The 24,218-nt window shown below is 42.8% G+C and overlaps 1 protein-coding gene across 15 annotated transcripts in view; it reads left to right on the plus strand.

Moving 5' to 3' along the window:
- The window catches only part of TACC1 (transforming acidic coiled-coil containing protein 1), a 121,129-nt gene extending 99,644 nt beyond the window's left edge, over positions 1 to 21,485 (plus strand). For 14 of the 15 annotated variants that reach the window (XM_060653537.3, XM_060653524.3, XM_060653529.3 and 11 more), the window contains 7 exons: positions 7,006 to 7,131; positions 8,756 to 8,832; positions 9,939 to 9,982; positions 11,386 to 11,546; positions 12,364 to 12,470; positions 15,553 to 15,673; positions 16,723 to 21,485. In XM_060653537.3, the coding sequence (XP_060509520.3) occupies positions 7,006 to 7,131; positions 8,756 to 8,832; positions 9,939 to 9,982; positions 11,386 to 11,546; positions 12,364 to 12,470; positions 15,553 to 15,673; positions 16,723 to 16,791 (705 nt within the window). In that variant the 3' untranslated portion in view covers positions 16,792 to 21,485. Of the gene's footprint in view, positions 1 to 7,005; positions 7,132 to 8,755; positions 8,833 to 9,938; positions 9,983 to 11,385; positions 11,547 to 12,363; positions 12,471 to 15,552; positions 15,674 to 16,005; positions 16,200 to 16,722 lie in introns of all 15 variants that reach the window. The other variant, XR_009615999.3, reaches the window with a different exon arrangement.
- The last annotated feature ends 2,733 nt before the right edge of the window (positions 21,486 to 24,218 follow it).

Raw genomic sequence — 24,218 nt, forward strand, 5'->3', positions numbered from 1 at the left:
TGCCCCTGAATGTTAACATTTTATATAATCATGTACAGTTAACAAAATCAATTAACACTGGTACAGTATTATTTTCTAACCTATAAACCATATTCAAATTTTGTCATTTGTCTCAGTAATGTCCTCTTTCTGGTGCAGAGTCCAACTCAGGATTGCATGTTGCATTTAGTTCTCAGGTTCTTAGTCTCCTATCATCTGTGATAGTTCTTTTTTTTTTTTTAATAACTTTTCATTTTTATTGGTATTAACTCAGTTTTCCCCCCACCTCCTCATTGAACCCTCCTTCATTGTTTCATTTGTAAAATCTGTGATAGTTCTTTAGTCTCTCTATCTTTCCTGACCTTGACACTTTTGAAGAATACAGGTCAGTTTTGTAGGATATCTTTCAATTTGGGTTTGTTCAGTGTTTCTTTGTGATTAAATGCAGTTTGTGCATTTTGGGTATGAATCCATCAGAAGTGACATTGTGGATCTCAGTGTGTCCCATTATTGGTGGAATTAACTTTGATCACATGGTTAAGGTGGTGTTGTCTGAGGTTCCTCCATTTGAAAACTTAGTTGTAAATAAAGAATAGGGTTTGCAAGACCGGTAAGGTAGTGAAGGGCTTTCTGGGCAGCAGAGTTGCCCTGCACAAAGGCAGGAAGTGAGAAGCATGGCCTTTATAAGCAAGTGGAATTGTTAGTAATCTCACGTGATCACAGGGTACTCTACATAGGTAGGTGAGGGCCAGATCATCAGGGGCCATAGACATGGTGCCAGGAGTCTTAGAATTCATGGTAGAAGCAGTTGGGGACTATTGTGGGGTTGTAAGTAAGGAGTATCATAATCAGTAATAGTTCAAAGGATGGGCTGGAGGCTGAGAGATTTATCAGGTAGAACCATGACTGCTTGGTGAGACGACTTGGGAGATGTGCATTGCAGCTGGGGTGGAGGTGGTGGCAAGGGAAGGTTGGCAAAAGCCACCCAGGGTTTCTTCCTTTAACGTCCTAGTGGTCAGTGTTACTGATAACCCACCCCACAAACCTAAGATAACCTTGGACTCCTCCTTCCCTCTTATTTCCACAAGCAAGATCTGTGGTTTCTATGTCCAGAAACCATATATTGCAAATTCATCTACTTTTCTCCAGCCCATGGCCACCACCAGTCTTTTTAAATATGATGGTAAGGGGCACCTGGGTGGTTCAGTCAATTGAATGTCTGACTCTTGTTTTTGGCTCAGGTCATGATCCCATGGTTGCGAGATCGAGCACCATTTTGGGCTACATACTGAACATAGAGCCTGCTTAAGATTCTCTCTCTCCCCAGCCCCCCGCCTCTCTCCCCTGCTCACGCGCTCTCTTTGTCTAAAATAAAAGTAAAAAAAAAATAATGAAATATAAATGAAGGGAGGGAGGGAAGGAAGGAAGGAGTAATTTCCTAACCAATTCCCCTGTTCCCAGGCTTATTCTCTTATCCTTTTACATAAGCCAAGGTGATGTTTTAAACACAAAACTGATCTTGTTACTTTTTGCTTAAACCTCCTGGTTGGCTTCCCTTGTCTTTAGAGTAAGTTCAGACGCTTCCTATGGCCAATGTGGCTTTCTGCAGTGGGACTCTGCCTTTGTCTCCAGCATCTGCTGTCTCCTCTCTCCCTCGCACATCTGACTCTTGCCTTAATTTATGGAATTTCTTTTAGTTCTGTGAAGCTACTCCTTGGAGTCACTTCTTGTTTTCCCTTCTTTCCTTCTAACACTTTAAGCTTGGTGCAGGTAGATGACTGTTTGCTGCTACCTTAGCACCTACCACAATAAATACTGCTGAACACAGGAATCAGTAAATTAAGAATACAGTTGGCATCTGCCTGGCTCAGTTGGTGGAGCACGTGACTTGTGTTCTTGGGGTTGTAAGTTTAAGTCCCATGTTGGGTGTAGAGATTACTTAAAAAATAAGTCTTTAAAAAAAAAAAGAATACAGAAAGAAAAGCAGAATTGTAGGAATTAATTTTTAGATCTGTGGCTCTGAGACATCTGTGGAACCTTCTAAGTCCATTATTTCCAGGAGACAGTTCTAATAAGTACATAGCATGAGTTCAAGAAAAGCCTGGGTTGGATTTAATAGATTTGAAGGCCTTTGGGACACAGGATAATTGAAAAAAAAATTTTTTTTTGCATCTTGACTAACATATATATATAGAGATAACACATCACAACATATGCATTTGTATATTTATAAAAAAAAAATTGTACAAAGGGCACCTGGATGGCTCAGTTGGTTAAGCATTGGACTTAGGCTCAGATCTTGATCTCACGGTTTATGAGTTTGAGCCCCACATCAGGCTGTCTGCTGTCAGCACAGAGCCTGCTTTGGATCCTCTGCCTCCCCACCCCCCCACCCCCACTTCTGTCCCCCTCCTGCTCGTGTGCTCACGCTCTCTCTCTCTCTCTCTCTCTCACTCTCAAAAATAAGTAAACCTTAAAAAAAAATAAAAAAGGAAATTTAGAAAAAAAAGTTGCACAAAATTGTATCTGTCAGGGGCACCTGGGTGGCATAGTTGGTTCACATCTGACTCTTGATTTTAGCTCAGGTCATGATCCCAGGGTCGTGGGCTCAAGCCCTGGTATTGGGCTCCGTGCTGAGCGTGGAGCCTGCTTGGGATTCTGTCTCCCTCTTCCCCTCTCCCCTGCTTGCACGTGCTCTCTCTCAAATTAAAGCAAACAGACAAACCAGTATCTACCTTCCTTTGTGTGATTTACTCTGATATTCTATTTCATTTTTTAATGCAGACTGTGTGTCCCAGTAAATTGTTTTCAGGACTCACTATTAGGCCATGACCCACGGTGTTCCCTACAGGACACAGTGAGCAGTAGACGTGAAGGGACATGGGTGGAGGAGGAGCCTGTGGAAGTGTGAGCAGAAGGAGGATGTGCACATAGGGTCTCAGGAGCGTTGTCCTCTCACAAGGGCTTCACGCATTAGTGACATATGTTTCTGGGTAAAACCACTGTTTTGGGAGCCGGGCCACCTGATTGCAGCACAGCCACTCTTGGGCTTTGGCCTGTCTTTCCTCATCTCTGAGAGGGAGGGGTGCCTGCCGTCCCCACCCACGAGAGGGTGAAACTACATGCTCCAGCAGAACAGCCTGTGTGTGCACTTGGGGAAGCCAGTTCCTTTTGAAGTTTTCCAAGTACTGCGGGAGCGCTTCCTTGTATTTTCAGTGTGTGATAACAACAAGGAGATGATTGAAGAAGGTTGTGTCAAGGGGACCAAGCATTGCTCTGCACGGCTGCAGATCTCTGTGGCTTACCCGGTTTTTGAAACAGACTGGTTCAACTACAGACTGGTTTCACTTCCGGATTCCCAACTTCTTCATCCATAGAACAAGAGCACCTGTCTGACTGGTCCGAGTGGTTGTGAGGATGCGGGAATTGGTAGCGTAAAAGATAGAAGCTGCAAAGAGCTAGACCTCTATGAGATGAGGCAGTGCTGATAGGAAAAGGGCGGGAAGGTGAGCGAGAAAGAAAAATGGGGAACGCTTGCCTTTGGAGCCAGCTGCTGAACATATCCTATGTTGCCATCTTTTAAAAAGTAACCCCAGTTGAACTTCCTGAAATTGGTGAATTTCTACTTCCTAGAATGTGGGATAGGTATTGCATGAAGCAATTACCATATTCAGGACGCTCAGTGAAAGAGTCTGGTTAGCCTAGCATTCACTGTTTTACACCTCTCTGGGCTGCTTGGAAGTGAATTCCTTTGCGGTCTCATTGCCAGTGGTTGGTGGCGGCCAGGGCAAAATACCTAAGGCCAGAGGACAGTCAGTGATGGGTAGCCAGTCTCATCTTGTTTATCAGCTATTGGTCTGCAGCATTTTTCAAGTAGGAGTCAATTTATTTTATTGATTTTTTTATTTTTATTTTTTAGGACATCTTAAACTTCTTACAAGTTAAGTTCATTTGGTTTTTCAGGCATGTCTCTGTTAGAGAGAAGTACCTGGGGTGGTACTCGTCCAGTGAGTTCAAGGGCAAAAGATGGGATGAACTCAGCATGCTGTGAGAGATTAATGATGCTAATTCTCCCACTGCAAGGAGCTGGGCAAAGAGGTTTCCATTGTGGCATCCTGCTCACTGCAAATCCTGCAACCAGGACTGTGTTGGGCTCCACTATCTACAGACATGCGTTTTTTGGCCCTCAACTGTAAATGTTTTTTTGGGGACAGGGAAGAGGATTAGGGGACATGAAAAGGGACCCTTTTCGAAGGCCACAATTGATCAACTGGGTTGGCATCTTTGTTAAACGTGTTAGATTGCCCAGGCTAGGAAGGGATCCGGCGCAGTTTTTTGAGATGGTAGATTCTGTAGGCTTTCTGTGCTGTTTGATAAGCAATATGAAGGACTGAACAGTGTGAAAAACTGAATCCTAGGGTTCTTGAAAAGGCGGCTAAAATAGGCCATGGCCATAAATTCGTAAGAGCTGTTGCAGTTTGAGCCGTGAGGCGAGAGGCATGTGGCCTGGTGGAGGGGAGTGGCCAGGGGAGGCAGGGCTGCAGGCTGCAGAGCCCAGTCATCTGGATATTTCTGCCACCATCTGAGTTCTGTCTCCCACCTCCAACAGAGTGCTGCCTCTTCCAGACACATTAAGTTGTTGAGCAAGTAGGCAGACAACTCATTCATCCCCTCACAAATGATGGAGATGCTGAACTAGAGAATAGACATTGATATTTTCCTTACTAGGAAAATTCTTTTGGCTTATTTCCCAAATTCTTGCTAACTCGAGGGTCATTGGAAGCACAGGGGAGCTGTTTTTTAGAATTAGCTTGGGGATCCTGGCTTCAAATAATAAAAACACAAAAGACTGACTTTAAAGCGCATTAATTTAGAATCAAATCTAACAACAAAGTGAACCAAATGTGTCAACTTGACCCTAGGGTGTTATCTCCCTGTAGGCAAGTTACATGGGAAGCAAGATTATGAGAAAGTTTCTTGAGAAGTATGGCACAGGAAGTCAGTGTAATGACTCAGATGTCGAGAGGTTTATTCATTATCCACAAGAAGCACTTCTTATCATTTCTGGCTCTGGAATCATGGGGCGGCTTTGCTGGGTGCCTCTGACCTCTCACAGGCTGCGATCAAGGTATTAACCAGAGCTGTGGTCACCTCTAGGCTCAATCAGGGGTAGATGCATTTCCAAGCTCATTCACGTGGCTGTTGGCACGTCTCAGGTCCTTACTAGCTGTTGGCAGAGACATTGATTCCTTGCCACATGGGCCTCTCCATAGAGAGTTTCTCACAATGCAGAAGCCAGTCTTTTTGTAAACTAATATCAAAAGTGACATCCCATGACTTTTACCATAGTCTCTTTAGAAGTAAGTCACCAGGACCAGCCTGCTCCCGAGGGGAGGAGATTACACGAGAGGATTAGTACCAGCAGGGTGGGGGTCATTGCAGGCCATGTTTGAGACTGCTCACCACAAGTGGCTTCTGGCTCTAGTGATAGATCTACCCCAAGATAGTGTTTCTGGGGGGGACCTCAGACTCCTGTCAGCATGGTGGGTACCTTCCCCCAAATGCTGCTTGAAATGGGCACTGCCAGCTTGTGGCTTTGCATTTCCCTTTTCTGTGGCCTAAACCAGGGCTTTCTGTATCAGGGCCCTTCTATGTGAAGCTAAATGCAAAAATTGTGTGGGGGGGGGGGGGGATGGGGGGGCATTTTTTAGGGAAAGACCGAGTTGTAATGACCATGAAAAGTTTAAAAACCACTGATCTCTGACTTGGGACTTTTCTGTTCAGTCTTGGTTCAAACAAGATACCAGAGAACTGATTGATTATCATCACTAACTGATGGATTGGTTATACAGATACTTAAGATTGTTAAGATTATTGCCAGATCACTTGGGCTGGCATTTTGGATGTTATTAGACTGACTTTTTCCCTATTTACGTAAAAAAGTTTACTTACATACCGTGGGCGGAAATAGCCCCCAAAATGCCTTTTAGGAAGGAGAATAGGATGAAGTCCATGTTCTTGTGAAAAAATACTAACCACCGTGGCTTTCTGGAACCTGAGTTTATGATAAAAGCTTAAGTTCTGTCACATCAGAAGGGAACTGAAAACTTAGCAGCAACAAGGAAGCAAAAAACTGAGAGTACAGGCACAGACCTTGACTTTACACGTGGCCACTTTGTAGAGGGAGGGCCCATTAGTGCTGTAACCTGACACACTGCCAGGGCAGGGACACGCCACAACAGAGCAGCTGAAGTTCCTGATGACCCTGACTCATTCTGGGGCGGGGGGAGGGGAGTCAGCCGTGTGTTTGCCATTTCTGCTTCCTTAAGCTTGAAAGTTAGTAGTCCATTTTGGAAACATTTCCACCCAAAGTGGCTAAAGTTGTACACAAAGTATCACTGTGTTAAAAAGTTGACACCTTTTTTGGGAAAAGTTACATGGAACACATTTTCCCTGGAAACCAGAAACCCCCTGAAAAATGAGACATTTTACACTTTATATAGACAGGTTTCTCTTTGGTGCATGTGATCTTTGGTGACTGGTCACTGTGATAATCAGATTTTATCCTTTTTGGATAAGAAGAAAACTTCACTAGGCTCTCTGTTAAATGGAAGCCAACCTCCCCACCCCATATTCAGTTTTTTCTGTTTTTTTATTTTTTTAAACATTTATTTATTTTTGAGAGAGAGAGAGAAACACAGAATCCGAAGCAGGCTCTAGGCTCTGAGCGGTCAGCACAGAGCCTGACGTGGGGCTCGAACTCACGGATCGTGAGATCATGACCTGAGCCGAAGTCGCACACTTAACCAACTAAGCCACCCAAACGCCCCAGTTTTTCCTTTAAATAACTACTTTAACTAGATTTTTTTTTTTTTTGAGTTTCCTGCTGTGTTTTTTTTTTTTTTCTTCAAACGTGTTTTTAAAGATTGTAATCAATGTAGCAATGAGGACGCTATTGAAGGACGCTATTTGGGGTTAAGAAGCTGAAGCCCGAACATATTAAATGTAACTTCTTCCTCCCCTCAGGGACTGTTGGAGTCATCTGTGGAGAAGGCCCCCGTGTCTGTGGCCTGTGGAGGGGAGAGCCCCTTGGATGGCATCTGCCTCAGCGAATCCGATAAGACAGCTGTGCTCACCCTCATAAGAGAAGAGGTAAAGGCCCTCATGTTCTGTCCACTTATCACTCCCATGTCTTTGTCAAGCCCATGTGCCAGCAGGTAGATTCCATCTCTGTTTGGCTTGAGTTATCCCCTCCTGGAAGTTCCTATTTCCTGCAGCTTGTTGAGCTCATATAAAGGGCTCCCTGTAAACTCTGCATTGGTGCTAGAGTCCCGACATTCTGGTGTCCTGGGGACAAAGCCGACAACACTTCTTTATCTTTCAGCCTTGAAGTTTTTTAAATATCAAATTCTGCCGACTCTACCCACATATATAACTAAATCAGTGCCTTCCTTTGACAGATATGATATGTTCATGCTTAAAAATTTCTTAAATTTGCAATAATATAAGATGTCTCTTACTTTCATCCATTCTTTAAACAGTTCAATTCTTTAACTAAACAACTTCAATTCTGTGTTCAAAATAGATTACTGCTAGGTCTTTCCTGGATGATCTGAAAAAATATGAAAGACGCTGTTGCCCAGTTACCACTCTCTCCCATTATATTTCTAAGCTGTATTTTGTATGTTTGGTTTGTGCATCTCTTGTTGATTCCACCTTTTTTTTTTTTTTAAAAGAAGGGAATTCCCTTGCTGTAGCAATTTTATTTTCATAATATAATAGGAATAGTTAAGAGCCTCTGATATCAAGGCCTTTTAAAGCTTCAAAAAATAGCATTAAGTTGATAATGGGGGATGTCAGCTGGCCCTGTTGTCAGAACTCGGGAGCAGTGGTGAGGAGGCCTACCAAAATCTTGTCAATGAGAAAAATGACCCTAACTTCCTCCTGAGAGCGAAACTGTGAGGTGATGCCCTAATGGAGCAGAACAGGCATGTGCCTCGTCACCTCAGGCAGATGGGCTGGCTGCTAGCTTCTTGAGACCCTGACTAAAGGCACAAAATAAAGAATGTACCAAATAGAAAGAGAGAAGCATAGAGACGTAGAATAAAAGGAGGACAGTGATGCCCTTCTAAGCTGTGCCTAGGCACACAGAGTTTGAGGTAATGAGTTTAGAGTATTTCTTCCCAGTTGGCAGGGGCACCCCAAATAGGAATATGGGTTCTGGTCTGACAAGCAAGATCCTGCCTATGGTGAGATGGGTGCATCTGGCTAAAGGATTTGAACTTCTGAGCCCCTAGTTGTGACTTCATTCTTATCAAGCAGAGATCTCTAAGGAAGAGAATGTGCTGGTCATGCTAATGCTCTGATTTTTCTTATCCTAAGTAAAATCAGTATTTTGGTTAAGGTGCATCTCTGCCAGGCAGATAGCTCTTCTTTTGGTGTCCTGTCCCAGTCACGGTTCTGGGCATGCAGAGCTGAGAGCAGACCCTGGACCCTGGCAGAATTCACAGAGATTGTGATTATCACTTGGAATCTTCCCTGGGGGATGTTCTGTTCACCCCTACCTTGGTGGCTACATTTCTGCCATCCTGTGTGGCAGAGAGAACATTTTTCCAGATGCTTGTGAGCATTATACACAGACGTTGAGACTTTATATTCCTCATGGAGCTCAAATGTCTCAGGATGCACCTGGTTGCGTGTCGTTTTCAGTTTCCAATCTTAAATTCAAACTGTAATAGATTCAGTAAAACCAAGCTCTATCTCTATTACAATTTAGATAATCACTAAGGAAATCGAAGCAAATGAATGGAAGAAAAAATACGAAGAAACCCGACAAGAAGTGTTGGAGATGAGGTTAGACTGGAGGTTTGGGGGAGGGATTGGATACCTTTATGCATTATTAGATTTCATATAAATGAAGTGATGAAAGTATTTGCTTACCACAGAACCTGGTGTTGAGAACTTGAGGGCATTGATATTTGCACTTTAATTTGTGACTGTGACAGCATCTTTTTATGAGGATTGCTGACCAGTTATTCACATACGGTAGCTTCTTGTGGGATGTTGAGAACATTACATGTAAGCAGAACCCACATGATTCTTGTCTTTTGAAAAGACATCAATTTGTGCAAAGATATCCATTTGAACTGAAGAATAAGATTTATCGACATACTCGATTCTGGAGGCATTATAATCTATAATACTTTTCTCAAATTAATTATGCATGATGGCTTCAACTTTAATCACCATCAAATAGATTATAAAAAGCATGTTAACCGGAAACAAAATTGATTGACCTTAAATTGAAATCTTTTTTATTTTTGCTGCTCATTCTCTAGAATGGAGAGTTAGAGGCTGTGAAATAACTGAAGATAGGATCAAAGAAGAAGAAAAAAGCATAGTTTCTACATTTGTGTAGTCAGCACTTGAATGATTAAGACATATTTTAAATATGCCCGCTCTAACTTGTAGCTCTTGTATTACTTGTGTTTTGAGCATTTCCTGGGTGTGAGGTCCCATGCCAGGTGTGGCGGAGAGGAAGGGACAGCCCCTGCCCTTAGAGAGCTTACGGTAGCCATCATAAAGGATGCAGGGTCACAGTGATGGGCACCACCAGTGACAGTAGGGAGGCACACAGGGAAGAGCGCCAGTCCCTGGACAGGGTCGGCAGGGTCAGGGAAACTTTATGGCACTTCACTGAAAAGAAAGGTTAACACGACAGGGTGATCTTTAAAGTCTTTGAATAACTGAAATGCTTTTGGAACTAAGACCGTAAAATAAAACTTGTGACTGAATTAGAGGGGGCAGGCTGCCCAAAAGGGTAGATTTGTTCATTTGAACATCGTTCAAGTACTTATTTGTTGAAATGTTCATTTGTTAATGTGTTTAATTGTTTGGGGCAGCATTTCAGGAACGTCTATTGAAAAATCTCTTCTGATAATTTTTTTTTTTTTTTTAAGGAAAATTGTGGCTGAATATGAAAAGACCATTGCTCAAATGATTGGTAAGGACTTTTTTTATGTGTGTGTGTGGTGTGAGCCATAGGTTCCGTGGATGGTTTTCAAATCAGAACACAAGCTCGAGCATCACCTAGATCCGGTTGATTCTCACTGTTTGCAGTGGTTGTGTTCTACAGAGTTGCCACAAACACAGCGAATGCTGAATACTGAACCATCGCTTTAGGGAAAGTACAGGGTGAGGTTGCTGTGGGCCTCTGGTCACAACATTTTTGTCAGTACATAACCTTGTCTTATGTATATTTGTTTAAAGACATCTCATTTAATGTTGACTCGTTACCATTGAACTCCTGGCCCACAGTGCTATCATTCATGCTTGAATGAAGATTATCGGATGAAGGTGTTTTCTCCATAAGGCACATTACAGCCTTAGGAGCACTAAACAGCACTTTGGCCCTACACTTGGGGGCCATTTTAAACAGCAAAAATCACCAACAGAAAGCACAGAAATGCAGAAAATATCATGGTGTACTAAGTAGACTGAAAAGGACACTTGTTTACAGTAGGAAACAAGAAGGCAGTGTCACCCTGATCAGCCTTGGCTTGGAATGTGCCTGTCAAGTGACTTAAATGTTTTGCCACTCTGCGCATGACCGGGAATGCACCACAAGTATTGATTTTGGGTTTGCAAATAAATTTTAGCAAGTGGATGAATTCACAAATACACAGTCCACAAATAATGAAGATAAGCTGTACTTACGTTCATTTCAGAGGCCAGCAAATGCTTGAATTGTGTGAAAAGCCCTCCACCTGGCCCCTAGAGTGTTGATGGCCTAGCCACATCATTAGTGTCCCGCCCCCCGCCCCCCCCCCCCCCCCCCGTGGGGTCTTCGTTTTGGCTCAGTGTCCTTAACTCTGCCACAAATCATATTTCCCTCATTTAGACCCACTGGTACCTTTTACAAAACAACAGTGGTTGGTTCTCTTATTCCACTGAATTTGGAATAACTGAGTAGCCAATATCAGCAGGACTGACTGCCTAAGTCTTTCTCTACTTAAAGCACTTCTTAAGCACTAAAATCATACTTTTTACAGTCCATATCACCTCATGCCTTCCCAGCATGGGACCTTTGCCATTGCTGTTCCTCTGCTGAAATATTCTCCTGGGTAGCTGCACAGCTTCTGCCCTCCCTCAGCAATTTTGGGTCCCTAAATCTTTCTTCTGAGAGAGGTCACTATATGAAAACGGAACCCCCACCCTTCTTGTTCTGCTTTGTTTTTCCCCCATCACTTGTCAGCAGCTGTCTCCCCCACTAACATAAGTCCTCGAGAGGAACTTTGCTATGTCTGCTGCCGGGGTCCCCCACCAAGAATACTGCTTAGCTGACAGAGGGCAGCTGCTAACAATCTGTTGAAGGAATATGCCATTACTTTTGATTGTGGTTCACAGAAGATGAACAGAGGACAAATATGACCTCTCAGAAGAGCTTCCAGCAACTGACCATGGAGAAGGAGCAGGCCCTGGCTGACCTTAATTCTGTGGAAAGGTCCCTTTCTGATCTCTTCAGGAGATATGAGAACCTGAAAGGCGTTCTGGAAGGGTTCAAAAAGGTAGCATGTCCTTTTCCTTTTGTCTCTGTAGTAGTGTGTTTCCTTGGTAATGGATCTTTAAACATGTATGCCAGAGGTGTGGGTAGCCTTCTAAACAGGAGTTGGGGGCCCATGTATCATTGGTCTTGTATCTTCTGTTCCAGTGAAGCTGGAGATTTTCTTTTCCCTTTTTTCTTTCTGTGGTGGTTCAGGCATCTGGCCCACCGGGTGGCATGTTTTGGTCATTTCCTCTCCTGGGTCAGGCCACAGCCAGAGTGTGGCATGGAGTAGAAGAAGTGTGGAACCTTCAGACCTTAGGAGACTTCCAGAAATTGTTTTTGATAATTCCCCAATTTAATATTAGTAGAAGGAAAATTTAGCCCTGAAAAATTCAGGCAACATATTCTAGAAGAAAATAAGTATAATGTTTCAGATTTAGATTGTAAGTGGGCATATTGATTCAACTTAGTTGCATATCATCAATAAGATACATTTATAGCAGTGAACATTCTTTACTGTTTCCGTAGGAAAATAAAAATGAGACTGCCTAGTTTCCCTACAATGACACTCAGAATGCCTCCCTAAACTAGGTTTATCAGTGTCACTGAACCTTACTTTGTTTTGAAAATTTATACGCAAAGAAAGTATCCAGAATTTCTTCAGTAAGAATTACATGTGCCTGTTTTGAATTATCAGAGTAGAATTTAAAGGCATTTGAAGTAATGAGGTTTTCTCATTTTAAAAACAAAAATGAAAACTCTGATACATGGGATGTCACTAGTTGAAGAAAGATGAAATGACCAGTTTTTTTTTATTTTAAATTGTCACTTTGGAACAGAATGAAGAAGCCTTGAAAAAGTGTGCTCAGGATTATTTAGCCAGAGTTAAACAAGAGGAACAGCGATATCAGGCCCTGAAAATCCACGCGGAGGAAAAACTAGACAAGTGAGAGCTCTCAATGAGATCTGTTTCATGTTTTGTGATGTTGTGGGGAGATTGAGAAAGGCCAAAAAAACCACCCAATGTTGTTTTGCAACCCTAGGTTGCATTGATGTGTGTGTGTATGTTTTATTATTTAATTTTTTGAATAGTATCTTCACATTAAACATTAAAAAGAATAGAATAGAGATCTATAGGATCTCTCTCCCACCCTCTCCCTTGTCCCTGGCTCCCCAGCTTTCCTCACCCAGGTGATCAGTTTTTGGTTCCTTCCATCCCCTCAGATAAACTTTTTCCCTTCTTCTCCCCTGTCCTAGCTAACAGCTCCATCACACCACATGATCACTTTTTTTTTTTTATGTGATGAGAATCTCCTTTTTTATACAGATAACAGCATACTTTGCATTGTTCATTTAGTGCTATATTTTGGAAACCTTTCCATGTCAATCCATGAAGAGCTTCTGTATTTTTCTTAGCCTCCATATGGTGTTCCAGTGTTGCAATGTGTCATTTATTTAACCAGCCCCCTCCTTCCGGACACTCAGGGTACTTGCCATCCACTGTGAACAGTGCTGCAGTAGGTGACCTGGTATGGTTCTCATTTGGCGTGCATGTGAGTTATCTATATGCTAGAAAAAGGGTTGCTGGGCCAAAGAACATACAGGCTTATCTTTATGATAAAAAGTGTCAAATTGCCCTCACCTGACTTTCATCCATTTATCCCTAGGCTAGGTGTTCGAGCATCTCTTGTCCTTATGGCTTTGCCCACAGATCAAATTTTTGGTTTTCTGTAAACCCAGTAAGATACAAGATAGTATTTCAGTTTAGTTGGGGATTTCTTTTTTTGACAAGCAAATGGAGCATTTATTCAATGTAGTTTTGATTGTTGTTTACCTCATGGAATTGAACCTATTTGAGCAGCTATCTGTACGTGTACTTTCTGTACCGTGAATAACTATTCTTTGCCTGGTTTTCTATTGTCAGTTTATATATTATTCATCTGTAAATATATTATTATATTTATGTACTAAGGATGCCGGCCTTTTGTGATATGAGTCTTGAATATTTTTTGTAGTTTGTCTTTTGGCTTCTGGTGTTTTTTGATATGCAGAAATCTGTTTGTTTTTATGTAGTGAAATTTATCAGTCCTTTTATGGCTTCAGTATTTTCTGTCATGGTAACAAAGATCTTCTCTGCTCTGAATATAAAATATTCTCCCATGTTTTCATTCTAGTACTTTTATGGCTTCATTTTTTTAATCCTTAAATCCAACACGTTTGGAATTTATCCTGGGGAACAGTCTGAAGAATGCATCCAACTTTATTTTTTAACTAAAAAGTAATACTTGTACATTTTGCTGTCTATCTTCATATTTGTAAAACGTTTTAAGTTCCCCTCTCTCATTCCCACCCCCAGAGATACTACTATTAAAGGTTTATTAACAGAAGCACCTGGATGGCTCAGTTGGTTGAGCATCTGACTCTTGATTTTGGCTTGGGTCATGATCTCACAGTCGTGGGATTGAACCCCGTATTAGGCTCCATGCTAAGCGTGGAGCCTGCTTAAGATTCTCACTCCCTCGGGGCGTTAGGTGACTCAGTTGGTTAGGTGTCTGACTTGGTTTGTGGCTCAGGTCATTATCTCACGGTTCGTGGGTTCAAGCCCCATGACAGGCTCTGCGCTGGCAGCATTGAGCCTGCTTAGGATTCCCTGTCTCCCTTTCTCTGCCCCTTTCCCTGTTGGCTGTTTCTGTCTCTCTCAAATAAATTAAAAAAAGATTCTCTCTCCTTCTGTCCCCCTCCCCGGCTGGTGCATGTGTGGATGCTCTCTCAAAAAAAAAGGAAAAATTTTTATTGTGTATCCTTCCAGTTTTTTCTTGACACCTTTATAAATACTACCCAACATGGCTTTGGACTTTTTTAAAAATAACATCGGAGTCCTAGGATACAAATTTCCTTTTTCACTTAATAGTATATATGGCCCTTCTCCGTGTCAGAACATCTAGCTCAGTCTAATAATTTGTGTTAGGTTGTAGGACTATTCCATTCCTTACTGATGGGCATTTAGATAGTTGCACAGTTTTTCAGTTGTAAACACTGCTGCAGTGAACATCCTTATGCACAATCATTGTGCAACATGGAAGTATTGCTGTGGATACTTAAGGTTACGTAAGGGAGTTGCTGGGTCAGAAGGTGTATGCATTTTATTTTATTTATTTATTTTTTAAATGTTTATTCATTTTGAGAGAGAGGGAGAGAGAATTGCAAACAGGCTCTACACTGTCAGTGCAGACCCCAGTGTGGGATCTCAAACTCACAAACTGTGAGATCATGACCTGAGCCAAAACTAGGAGTTGGATGCTCAACTGACTGAGCCACCCAGGCACCCCAGGTGTATGCATTTTAAATCCTAATAGTTACAGCCATCTCACTCTCCGTGAAGACGGTGCCAGTTTTCACTTCCCCCGTCAGTTTGTGAGTCTGTTTCTTGCATCTCGACCATAATGGGATAAGATCATCCTAGTTAATATTTGCCAATCTGATAAATTTTTAAAGTTTATCATTTAAATTTGCATGCCTCTACTAATGAGTTTTTAGCATCCTTTCATCAATTAATTGGCCATTTATCAATTGACATTTGTAGTTTTAGAATTTTCTTTTGTATCTCATTAATAAAGTCACTTTTAGTTCTAGTGTCCTAGATGTCAGTGGTTAGCATCCTGACTCTTTGGCTGTGATAATCCCACAGATGACCCTGCCTGCTATTGGGTTAAAAAACAAATCTAAGATTGCTGTACAAAGTGTCACATGATTCCATTTTCTAGTGACATGTGAATTTTGAAGTCACTGTGGCCTATGAGATTAATTCTACCACTGGTTTGCACCTTGGAAATTTCCTTAGCAGTTGTGTATCCACTGAAGTTTTATAAATTTAAATGGAATGATTTGGGTCACCAGTTTTTCTCTTATCATGAAGCCCTGTTATTCTGTGTCTCACAGATGTCAGAAGTCTTGACTCCTTAGCTGTGACCTGTAACTAACCATGAGCTTTTTGTCCCTTTACTCCACAAACAAAACACCACAAACAGAGCCAATGAGGAGATTGCTCAGGTTCGAACAAAAGCGAAGGCCGAGAGCGCGGCTCTCCACGCTGGACTCCGGAAGGAGCAGATGAAGGTGGAGTCCCTGGAAAGAGCCCTTCAGCAGAAGGTACACAGAGGGGTGTGGGGTGACGACCTGTGAGCCACATGGTTTTCCTCTGTGGCCGTGGCTGGCTTGTGGTGGATTTGGATGAAAGAGAAGCCTCGTGTTTTTGCCCAGAGTCAAACTTTGATCCAGCTGTTCTGGGGACTGATTCAGGTGGACACGAACAAGGCAGACCACGAACTCCCAAGCCTCTGAGTAGGAGCCATCCCCAGGCAGGATGCAGAGAGGAAGTTGCATTAACTAAAGGGGACAAGATACTTCTTAGGTTCCGAGGTTACCTTTTTTCTTTTTGTTTTTTATGTAATATATGAAGCCATCTTCCCCCTTGATTGCAGCTTTATCCTCCTGGGGACGTTGGCAACATCTGGAGGTGGATTTAGTTGTCACGACTGGGAGATGCTACTGGCGTCTCATGGGTAGAGGCCAGAAGTGCTACTAAACATCTAACAGTGCACAGGACAGTCCCTACAACAAAGACTGACCCGGCCCAAAATGCCGGTGGTGCTGCAGTTGAGAAATTCTGCTGTAGGTAAATAAAAATCAGGTCCCTATTTCTCACTACTCTGTGATTCTTAGACTTCATTTTTTGTGTGTCCTCTAGTGTTTTTCTTCCTGTGTCTCCAGTTATGTGCTCACGTGTATGGCATCCCTTCAGCTAGGGCGAGGGTTTCGATCTTGAGGTCTGCTAACCCCTAGACAGTGTTCCCTGGGATTACTCAGACTCCAGAATACTTGTGTTTTTACCAAGTATCACAGGTAATTCCCATGATAACAAGAGAATTGGGGAACTGAGACAATTATGGGCAAGCTGCAGAGGGCCGGTGGTCACCCTCATCCCCTACTCAACTGAAGCATGACTTTATGAACACGACACGAACATTTTTCAGGGGACAAGGTTCCCTTTCTTTAAAGGGTCTCTGACATAGGAAAGTTACCAACCACTGAGTCAGGATGTCTAGGCAAAGTGTGGCCAGTCTTGGGACTATTTGGGTGTAATTGCCTTGATCTCAGGATGCAAAGTGGCCTACAGCACCATGTCATTTGTCTTTCAGAACCAAGAAATAGAAGAACTAACGAAAATCTGCGATGAGCTGATTGCGAAGTTGGGAAAGACTGACTGAGTCTCCCCCTCGTTAGCTCAGCAGGTCTGCATTTGGCTGCTTCTCTCTTAACCACAGTTATCTTGCCTTATCCAGGAAAAATTGCCCCTTTGCAGAGAAAAAAAAAAAAAAACTTTAAAAAAGCACATGCCTACTGCTGCCTGTCCTGCTTTGCTGCCGACACAACAGCCCTGGAAGGATCCCTGGAGTATCGCACAGGCCCGGAAGGAGGGGCGTCTGACCGCCATCCGCTGACAGGTTCAGTCAGACGGGCTGCTAAGTTTAGGGTCATGATTTCTCTATCATCTTTAGTCCATTTAAAAGTCGTCTTTTCTTTTCCAAGCTCGTTAAATTTGGGATTTTGTGCCTACTACTTGGGCTCATCTCTGTCCACCACCTGTCTGAGTTTTTTGGTGATCTATTTATTTCATCTTTGAAATTTAATGTTCAACATTAGTGGTTTTATTTGGGGAAATAATTTGGCCTATTGTTATTTCTGGTTTATAAGCAAGAAGGGACTCTGAGTACCCGTTTATACACGCACACACACACACACGTTTACATATGCTGCTCTTTTTTCTCTGAAGCATAGTCAAATAAGAGCTTCTCCACAGAAGACCGTATTTCCATAAATGTATAACCCTATCTTGAAATAGAATTGTGGCCTAGAGTGCCAACCTCAGAATTTAGGGAATGGTAGGTATAAAGACCCCAGACTCAGGTTTTACATCTGGGGGAGACTTTTTGCCAGTGTTTCATTGTCTTGGTATTGGGACCCTCCTTGGCCTTGATAGGTGCGGCCCCTTTGGGGTCAGTCCTCAGACCACACGGCAAGTGGCCCTGGCAGGCAGGAATCCCTCAAAGCTGGGGTTTGGCGAGTTGGTCCCAAAGCAGTTCAGTCTCCTCTGCTTCTGTTTGTTGCTTCAAAATCAACATTTACTCTTTATTTATCATCTTGCTATTTGAAATATACAAAAAAAGTCTACTTGTAAAAAAAAAAAAGGCTTAGGTGATCTTCTTTAGTGAAAAGGTAACTGTAGCCGCGGTAGCAGTTAGAAGGTGAAGAAGCAGTTTTTCACAAGTGTGTTGTGTTGTTCTTCAAAAAAAATTTTAAGGCAAAAAAATCCTTTCAAACTTAGATGGTAGAATTTTTAACAAAACAGGCTATAAAAATCATGTGAGCCACTCCAAAAATCACGTTGGGGATATTGTTGAACGAAGAGCATTGAGTCCCAGAGCAGAGGAGTGCGGGAGCAGAGCTGCACTCAAAACCAAACTCCTCAAGCTCTTCCTGCGCTTGGGTCACGGAGTGGGGGCCTTTAAACCCAAGATGGAAATTTTCCCCGTGATGCCGGTGAACTCCCCTCCATGTGGTAGGCAAAACCAAATCCATGCAGTGTTTTAAAGCACTCTTGTTGTCTTAATCTTACACTCTCTTCACGGTGATACGCACTCTATTCCGTACAAGTAAGTTTTCGTACCTTTCTTGTAAAACTATTGCATGATCCAACTTCCGCAACAAATTGTGCCTCGTGGAGAACCTCTATAGATCTTCGAACATGCATTTTTTCTTTAGCCGTGTACTGTTCACATGGGTGCAATCTTCAGCCCCAGGGAGGTCAGTAGTGTCCTTTAAAGCTAGAAGTCACGTCTTACCGATATGCATTTATCGTATTTGGTGCTTAGGCTGTATTCTAAAGCCTATTGTCTTAATATTTTGTACAAAACAAGAACAGCAGAAATGATCTGTGGTTGGAGAAGTGACTTGACAATCACGTGGGCTTTGAAAGCAGTTCCATGTGGTCTCTGCACACGGTCATAGTGCCCATGGACTGCTCGTGTCTCCAGTTGCTGGAACTGGTTTCTGCTGCCAGTCCTCTGCTCCTAGGGAAATTGTGCATTTTGCAGAAAGGAACGTTGCTAAACCTTTTTACTGCTGTGTTTTGGTGAGACAGCCATGTTTATTTGTTTTGTATGGATCTGTTTTAAGCATGAAAGGCTTATAGTGGTCTCCATTCTAAATCCATGGTCCTCCATTTAGGCTTCATGTGCATATTTAAAAAGTAGCTGTGTGTTAAAACCAAGGTGACGACAATCCTTCCCTAGCATGCTGGCGGAAGAGACCCCGTAAAGAAACCCCGGTGGGTGAAGTTGCTGCATAAGGATTACGAAAGGCCCTGGTCAAGTAACTTTTGCCGCTGTCCTCTCGGCCACAGCCAGTACAAGGGAATGTTCTTCCTTCTCATTTAATAGATGGATATTCTCCAACAAGAATAAAAATGGAGCTGGCAAATCAAGAGAATATCCTGGGCTGAAAGAAGTTATGTTTGTTTCTCTTTAAAAATAAGCAAAAGCAAAAAAAAGAACCTTTCAAAATTTTGGAGAGTAAGAGTTTAGCCTAGAGCTTTGCTTCAAAGCATGTGAGGGCCATTACTTGTTGGGTAGGAGGTAGTAAATCTTGTCACAAGAGTGGGAAGCAGAGGTGAAGGGAAGCTGCTGTCCCAAATAGCTTTGGGAGTACTAGGTGATCGACCTTGTTGAGACTCTGGACCCAGAGCCATTTCTTGTTTTTGACTTTGCCAAAATGTGGATAGATAGTCTTTATCTAGAAGTATTTTAACGGGAAGATTTAGTGTAAGACAGACCAAACAGTTTGTCACTTGGTTGGCTAGTCAGTTACAGTCAGACCTCCTGAGATTTACTTTATTTGGAGAACCTCCTGGAAGCCAGTGACCTGCCCAAACCTTTTGTTCTGGAAATATTGAGAAGCCCAGTTTTCTCACATGGTTTCTAGTTTCTTCAGACCCAGCCCAAATTAGGAAGTGCAGAAGCACATGATAGTGAAAACCTCTGAGGATCTGGCAGCCTTCCAGAATGATATGGAATCCAAGGGGAGATTCGTGTTTCGTCCTGGAGCCTAGCTCAATTTGAATTTGATTTCCAGCCAGTTACCTTTCTACCTGTCCCACACTTTGTACGATCCTCACACAGATACTTAGCTATTTATGAGACAGCCCCGAATTAGCCCTGTTTATAAATGGGGAGCATAAAGTGCCCCAAATGTTCCTGGGCTGATTGAGCAGCCAGAGTAAAGCGCTCATTTTAAGTAAAGGTAACAGGAGGCCTGTTGGTGGCTCTGCGAGCTCAGAATGGAGTTTTGAAGAGCAAGCATCAGTAAGTCTTGTGTGCTGTGGTTGGAGGTGATTCAGCACATCCTTTTTTAGTGAAGTAAAAGCTCTAACGCTCCCTTTAATTTCCTTTGGTTCTTCACTACGACTGGCAGCCATGGCCTGAATTACACGTGACTGCTGCCCCTGTAGTCTTTCTGTGACCGTGCATGCTTACTCTTGGACTTGGGGTTCTTACTTTAGCCTCTTGTTGGGAAGAGAGAAACTGGGTGTTGAAAGATTAAATGTTTCAGGCAAAGGATTTTAAAGTAAAGATGTATATATTCTGAAGAATGTAAAAGATAGCAGATTATTCTTTGCTTATTAAAGAGTAAATATAGTCTGGGAATCCCAGAATGCCAAGCCAAAGGTCTAAGAAGTCATCTTCTGTAAAGATTTTAATAACGTAGTATTTTGAGGAGACTTCTGTCCAAAAAGGTTTGACTGGCCTCCAGATTCCAGTGGTTTTATGAAGAGCAGTGTATCACTGAAACCTTGGTCTCCCACACAGTAAAGGTAAAAAGAACTGATACACTAGACAACTTCTCTCTGAGGGTCTCCTCTGGAAGGTACTGTAACGGCAGCATTTCCAGTGAAGACCCACTCCCTTGTGCCCAGAGCTAGCATTCTGGAGACTAAAGATTGCACTTTCCGTAGTTCTTCGTCCAAATGCGATCCCATTTCTGTGCCTCTTAGCATGCAGTTAGATTTGGACAAACAAGATTCCTAAGGAATGACTTTATTAACTATAATATGGTTACAGCTATTACATATAGATATATAGGTATATAGATCCTGGTTATAGTTCTAATATGGAGATGGCCCATGTGATGCCAGCCTGTGGCAGTCTGAATAATGCTTTAACCCATCTGGAGGAGGCCAGGCACAGCTGAGGTGTGGCTTGAACCTTCCCTGTATCCATTCTTCACTCTAGGGCCATGAAGGTGTCACTTTGTCCCCCTCTGCCTTTTAGTGGTATCTGAAATACACAAGGTCTGCCCCAGTCACATTGTTAAACCGATGCTCTGTGAAGAACTTCCACGTGGACATACGAAGATTTGAACTGACCCCACCCCCTGTCCAGATACAGGGCATCCTGCGTTCCCAACCACCCCGCAGCTTCTTCCCAGCCCCTTCTCACGCCCGGGGACAGGATCCAGGCCTTCCTTTATAAACCTCACAGGTAGCAGTAAGCTTGTCGGTGTCACCATTAGCAAGCGTGTGTTTGCCAGTAGATGCCCATTTGTACTCACGTGCCAACAAGTACATGTCAGCTGCCCATCTGCTTCCGCTACGCCCCCTCGGGTGCCGGGAAGTGTGTGAGGAACCTCTCGTCAGGAGGCGTGAACGCTGCACTGACTACTGCTGTCAGGATCGTGTCGTGTGGAATAATCATCTACATAAATTTTATATGCACAGTACTTCCCCTTTTATATGTCAGGTAAATATTTGTAAAGGTTATACTCACACAAATGAAATGATTATAATGATTACTAATATATTTTTTCCATGTTTCATTGCCTGAATAAAAACTGTTTACCACTGTTAGAGCTGGGTGTGTGAATGTTTTCCCCCGGTTATAAGTCATTTTCTCCCCGAGCGTGAACATTTCTGACAGCATTGCTTTTTTAAGAGCTCCATATTTCAGTCTAAAAATAGACAAGATGACATTTTCACTACACTCATTTCATGAAATTTTATGCATTTGGTGGGGTGCGTAATTAAAACAAACTTTGGAATTCAGACCTTGCCGTATAAATTTCCATGCCTTCACATCTGTGCAAACAAAGTTTTTAATTGAGTGCTGCTTAGTTTTGCTTAGAGACTGCCTGCCGGCCCTGGCATTTTTCAAGTCCTATGTACCGAAGTCAACTCAGCTCTCTGACTCCTCGGAGGACACAGGATAAAGCCAGAAGTGTGCAAACGTTGCAGGAGAGCGCACAGAAAATAGTGGACGTTTTAGGTTTCTTCTAGGTTAACACCAGGAAAAACTTTTTCAGTACTGGCCACGCCGCTCTCTGCTTACAGGGGTAGGGGGACTGGGCAGGACATTTCATGAGTTTGATTGCCGGAGAAGATGAATGAAAAGGCTGCTTACGGCTGCACTTCACAACCTGGTGGGGAACCACTGCGAAGGGTCAGAACACTGTCACTTTCTTACCGTTGGCCGCATCTAACACATCACAGCCTATGAAGTTCCTTCCTAAAAGGAAGGTTTCCCACTAGTGTGCTCCTGAACCGGCAGGAGGCGGCACTGGCTTTCGCTAAGTGCTGGTGACAGTAGAAATCTCATCATTTTCTAAGAATTCTTGGGAAGAATAAGATGAAAATTACCTTTCTACTCTTACAGAATTTTATTCTTAGGTAACATCAGACCAAAAGTTGTTTTCACACTTTTGCAAATAGGGGGATCATGGGATCATTTTAGTGAGTGACAATCCATATTTTCGTAAGAGAATCCACGACAGGAAGTAAGGAATCACACCAGGGTAAGTAGTGTTTCGTGAAATCTGTTTCAGAAGTGTGTGTACTAGGTCATGACAAAAAACTAATTTCTTGCTATGGCTGGTGGTCGAAGTATGAAAAAACAGTCTACCGACTTAAGTCCTTTTGCATTTATAGAAACAGGCCTGGGGAGAAATGTGGCCAAGATTGTGCAGCACTCAAAATGGGCGACAAAATTGTCACTTCGTCCTTTTCAAGCTCTTTAAATACAAGACCTCTCATGTTTGGATAATGTAGGCATTTTCTAAGTTTATAGGTATATGAAGACCAAACAAAATGCCTCTTTTCTGCATGCATTTACCAAATAAGTATTTACCAAATAAATACTTGCTGCCTCTGCAGAGTTCAAAGTGAACCGTGCAAAGTTTCCACAGCTGGTTGGCAAAAGAGTTGTTTTCACATTTGACTGAAAGTTCACTGAAATATAAGTGATATGCCGATTAAAATTTCTTTCCCAGCAGAAAGCCATTCCTAATCTACATTTCTTTGCCCGGTTGTGACTTGTAGGTTATCTTATCTAAGGTGCCTGAGGATGGGGACACAATGGTGCTTACAGATAAATCTAACCCCCCAAAACAGGACAAGAGGGCATGGAACTCTTACGTGCTGTGGCAACCACCAAGTGCTGAAGGAGTCCGGGAGGAGAGACAATGTATTGGGAAGGACACACAAATCGTGTGGAGCACCAGGCCATGTAGACCAACACTTGGCTCAGACTGGCTTTAGATCCAGCCTCTCCCTTATGTCACCTGCCTGAGCTTCAGTTTTCCTAACTAGGGATAATGGGTTGCCACCTCCCGAAGAGGAGGTGAGGACTCTGTAGGAATGCACACATAGTGCCTGGCCCTTGGGCCCTTAAGGGATAGTGATCATTATCACCTAACACTTGGGAGTCAATGAACATTTCCAATGGAGACTCCCCCCTTACAGCCAAATGATTTTGCTATGAGACATCTCTAACAAGGCTTCAGAAACTTCAGTTACCTAACTTTGTTCTTTTATTTGAGGTTAATAGGAAGTAGAAGTGTGGAGGATTCGCCAAAGACACATCCCAGAGTTGGGGTGATTGAGCAATGAAATGGGAATGGAAGCCGCTGTTGGCACCACAGGCTGTTCCAAGCCCTCTCCCATGCACCCCCCATACACACACCTGTACCAGCTGTGAAATGATAGATCTCTGATCTCTAGTTTTCCTTCAGCAGAATATGTGGGTCTTTGTGGGAATATATATTATGCAAGAACAGACCAAAGATAGAATTCAGTTAACAATTTCACTTTTTAGCTAATTTAAAGGAAAAGATAAGTGACATTTGAGTCCTCTGTGCACCAGATAGGTGCCTTTACAAACATGTCACGTCAACAATTCCATGCCAGTGGAATTTTTTTTTTTTTAACCGATGGGGAAAATGAGGTTGAAGAACACTGGCCACGAAGGAGTTAACTGGAAGGTGGAGTTGGCATGAGAACCCAGGTCTCTGATCTCAAATCCCATCCTCAAGGCCAACTCCATGTTGGGGGACACTTTGGAACGTACCCTTCAAGAGTGCAGAGGATGACTTTCTATTCACCAAATGAATTTTCTCGTCCTTTCCTTATCTCAAGTGGGAATATTTCAGCGGATGTCAGAGAAGCTGTTGCATAGTGTCCCCACAGTTCAAGAGTGTGACAACGTGAAACCTAGTCAGAGATGTATAATTGGTTACTGTATTGGAAAGGCACTGTTACAGGAAAACGGAACTCCAGTTCTACCTCTCGGGCATCCTGGCTTTGCAGAAA

Source organism: Panthera onca, chromosome B1, assembly GCF_046562875.1.
Source record: "Panthera onca isolate mPanOnc1 chromosome B1, mPanOnc1 haplotype 2, whole genome shotgun sequence".
Taxonomy (NCBI): domain Eukaryota; kingdom Metazoa; phylum Chordata; class Mammalia; order Carnivora; family Felidae; genus Panthera; species Panthera onca.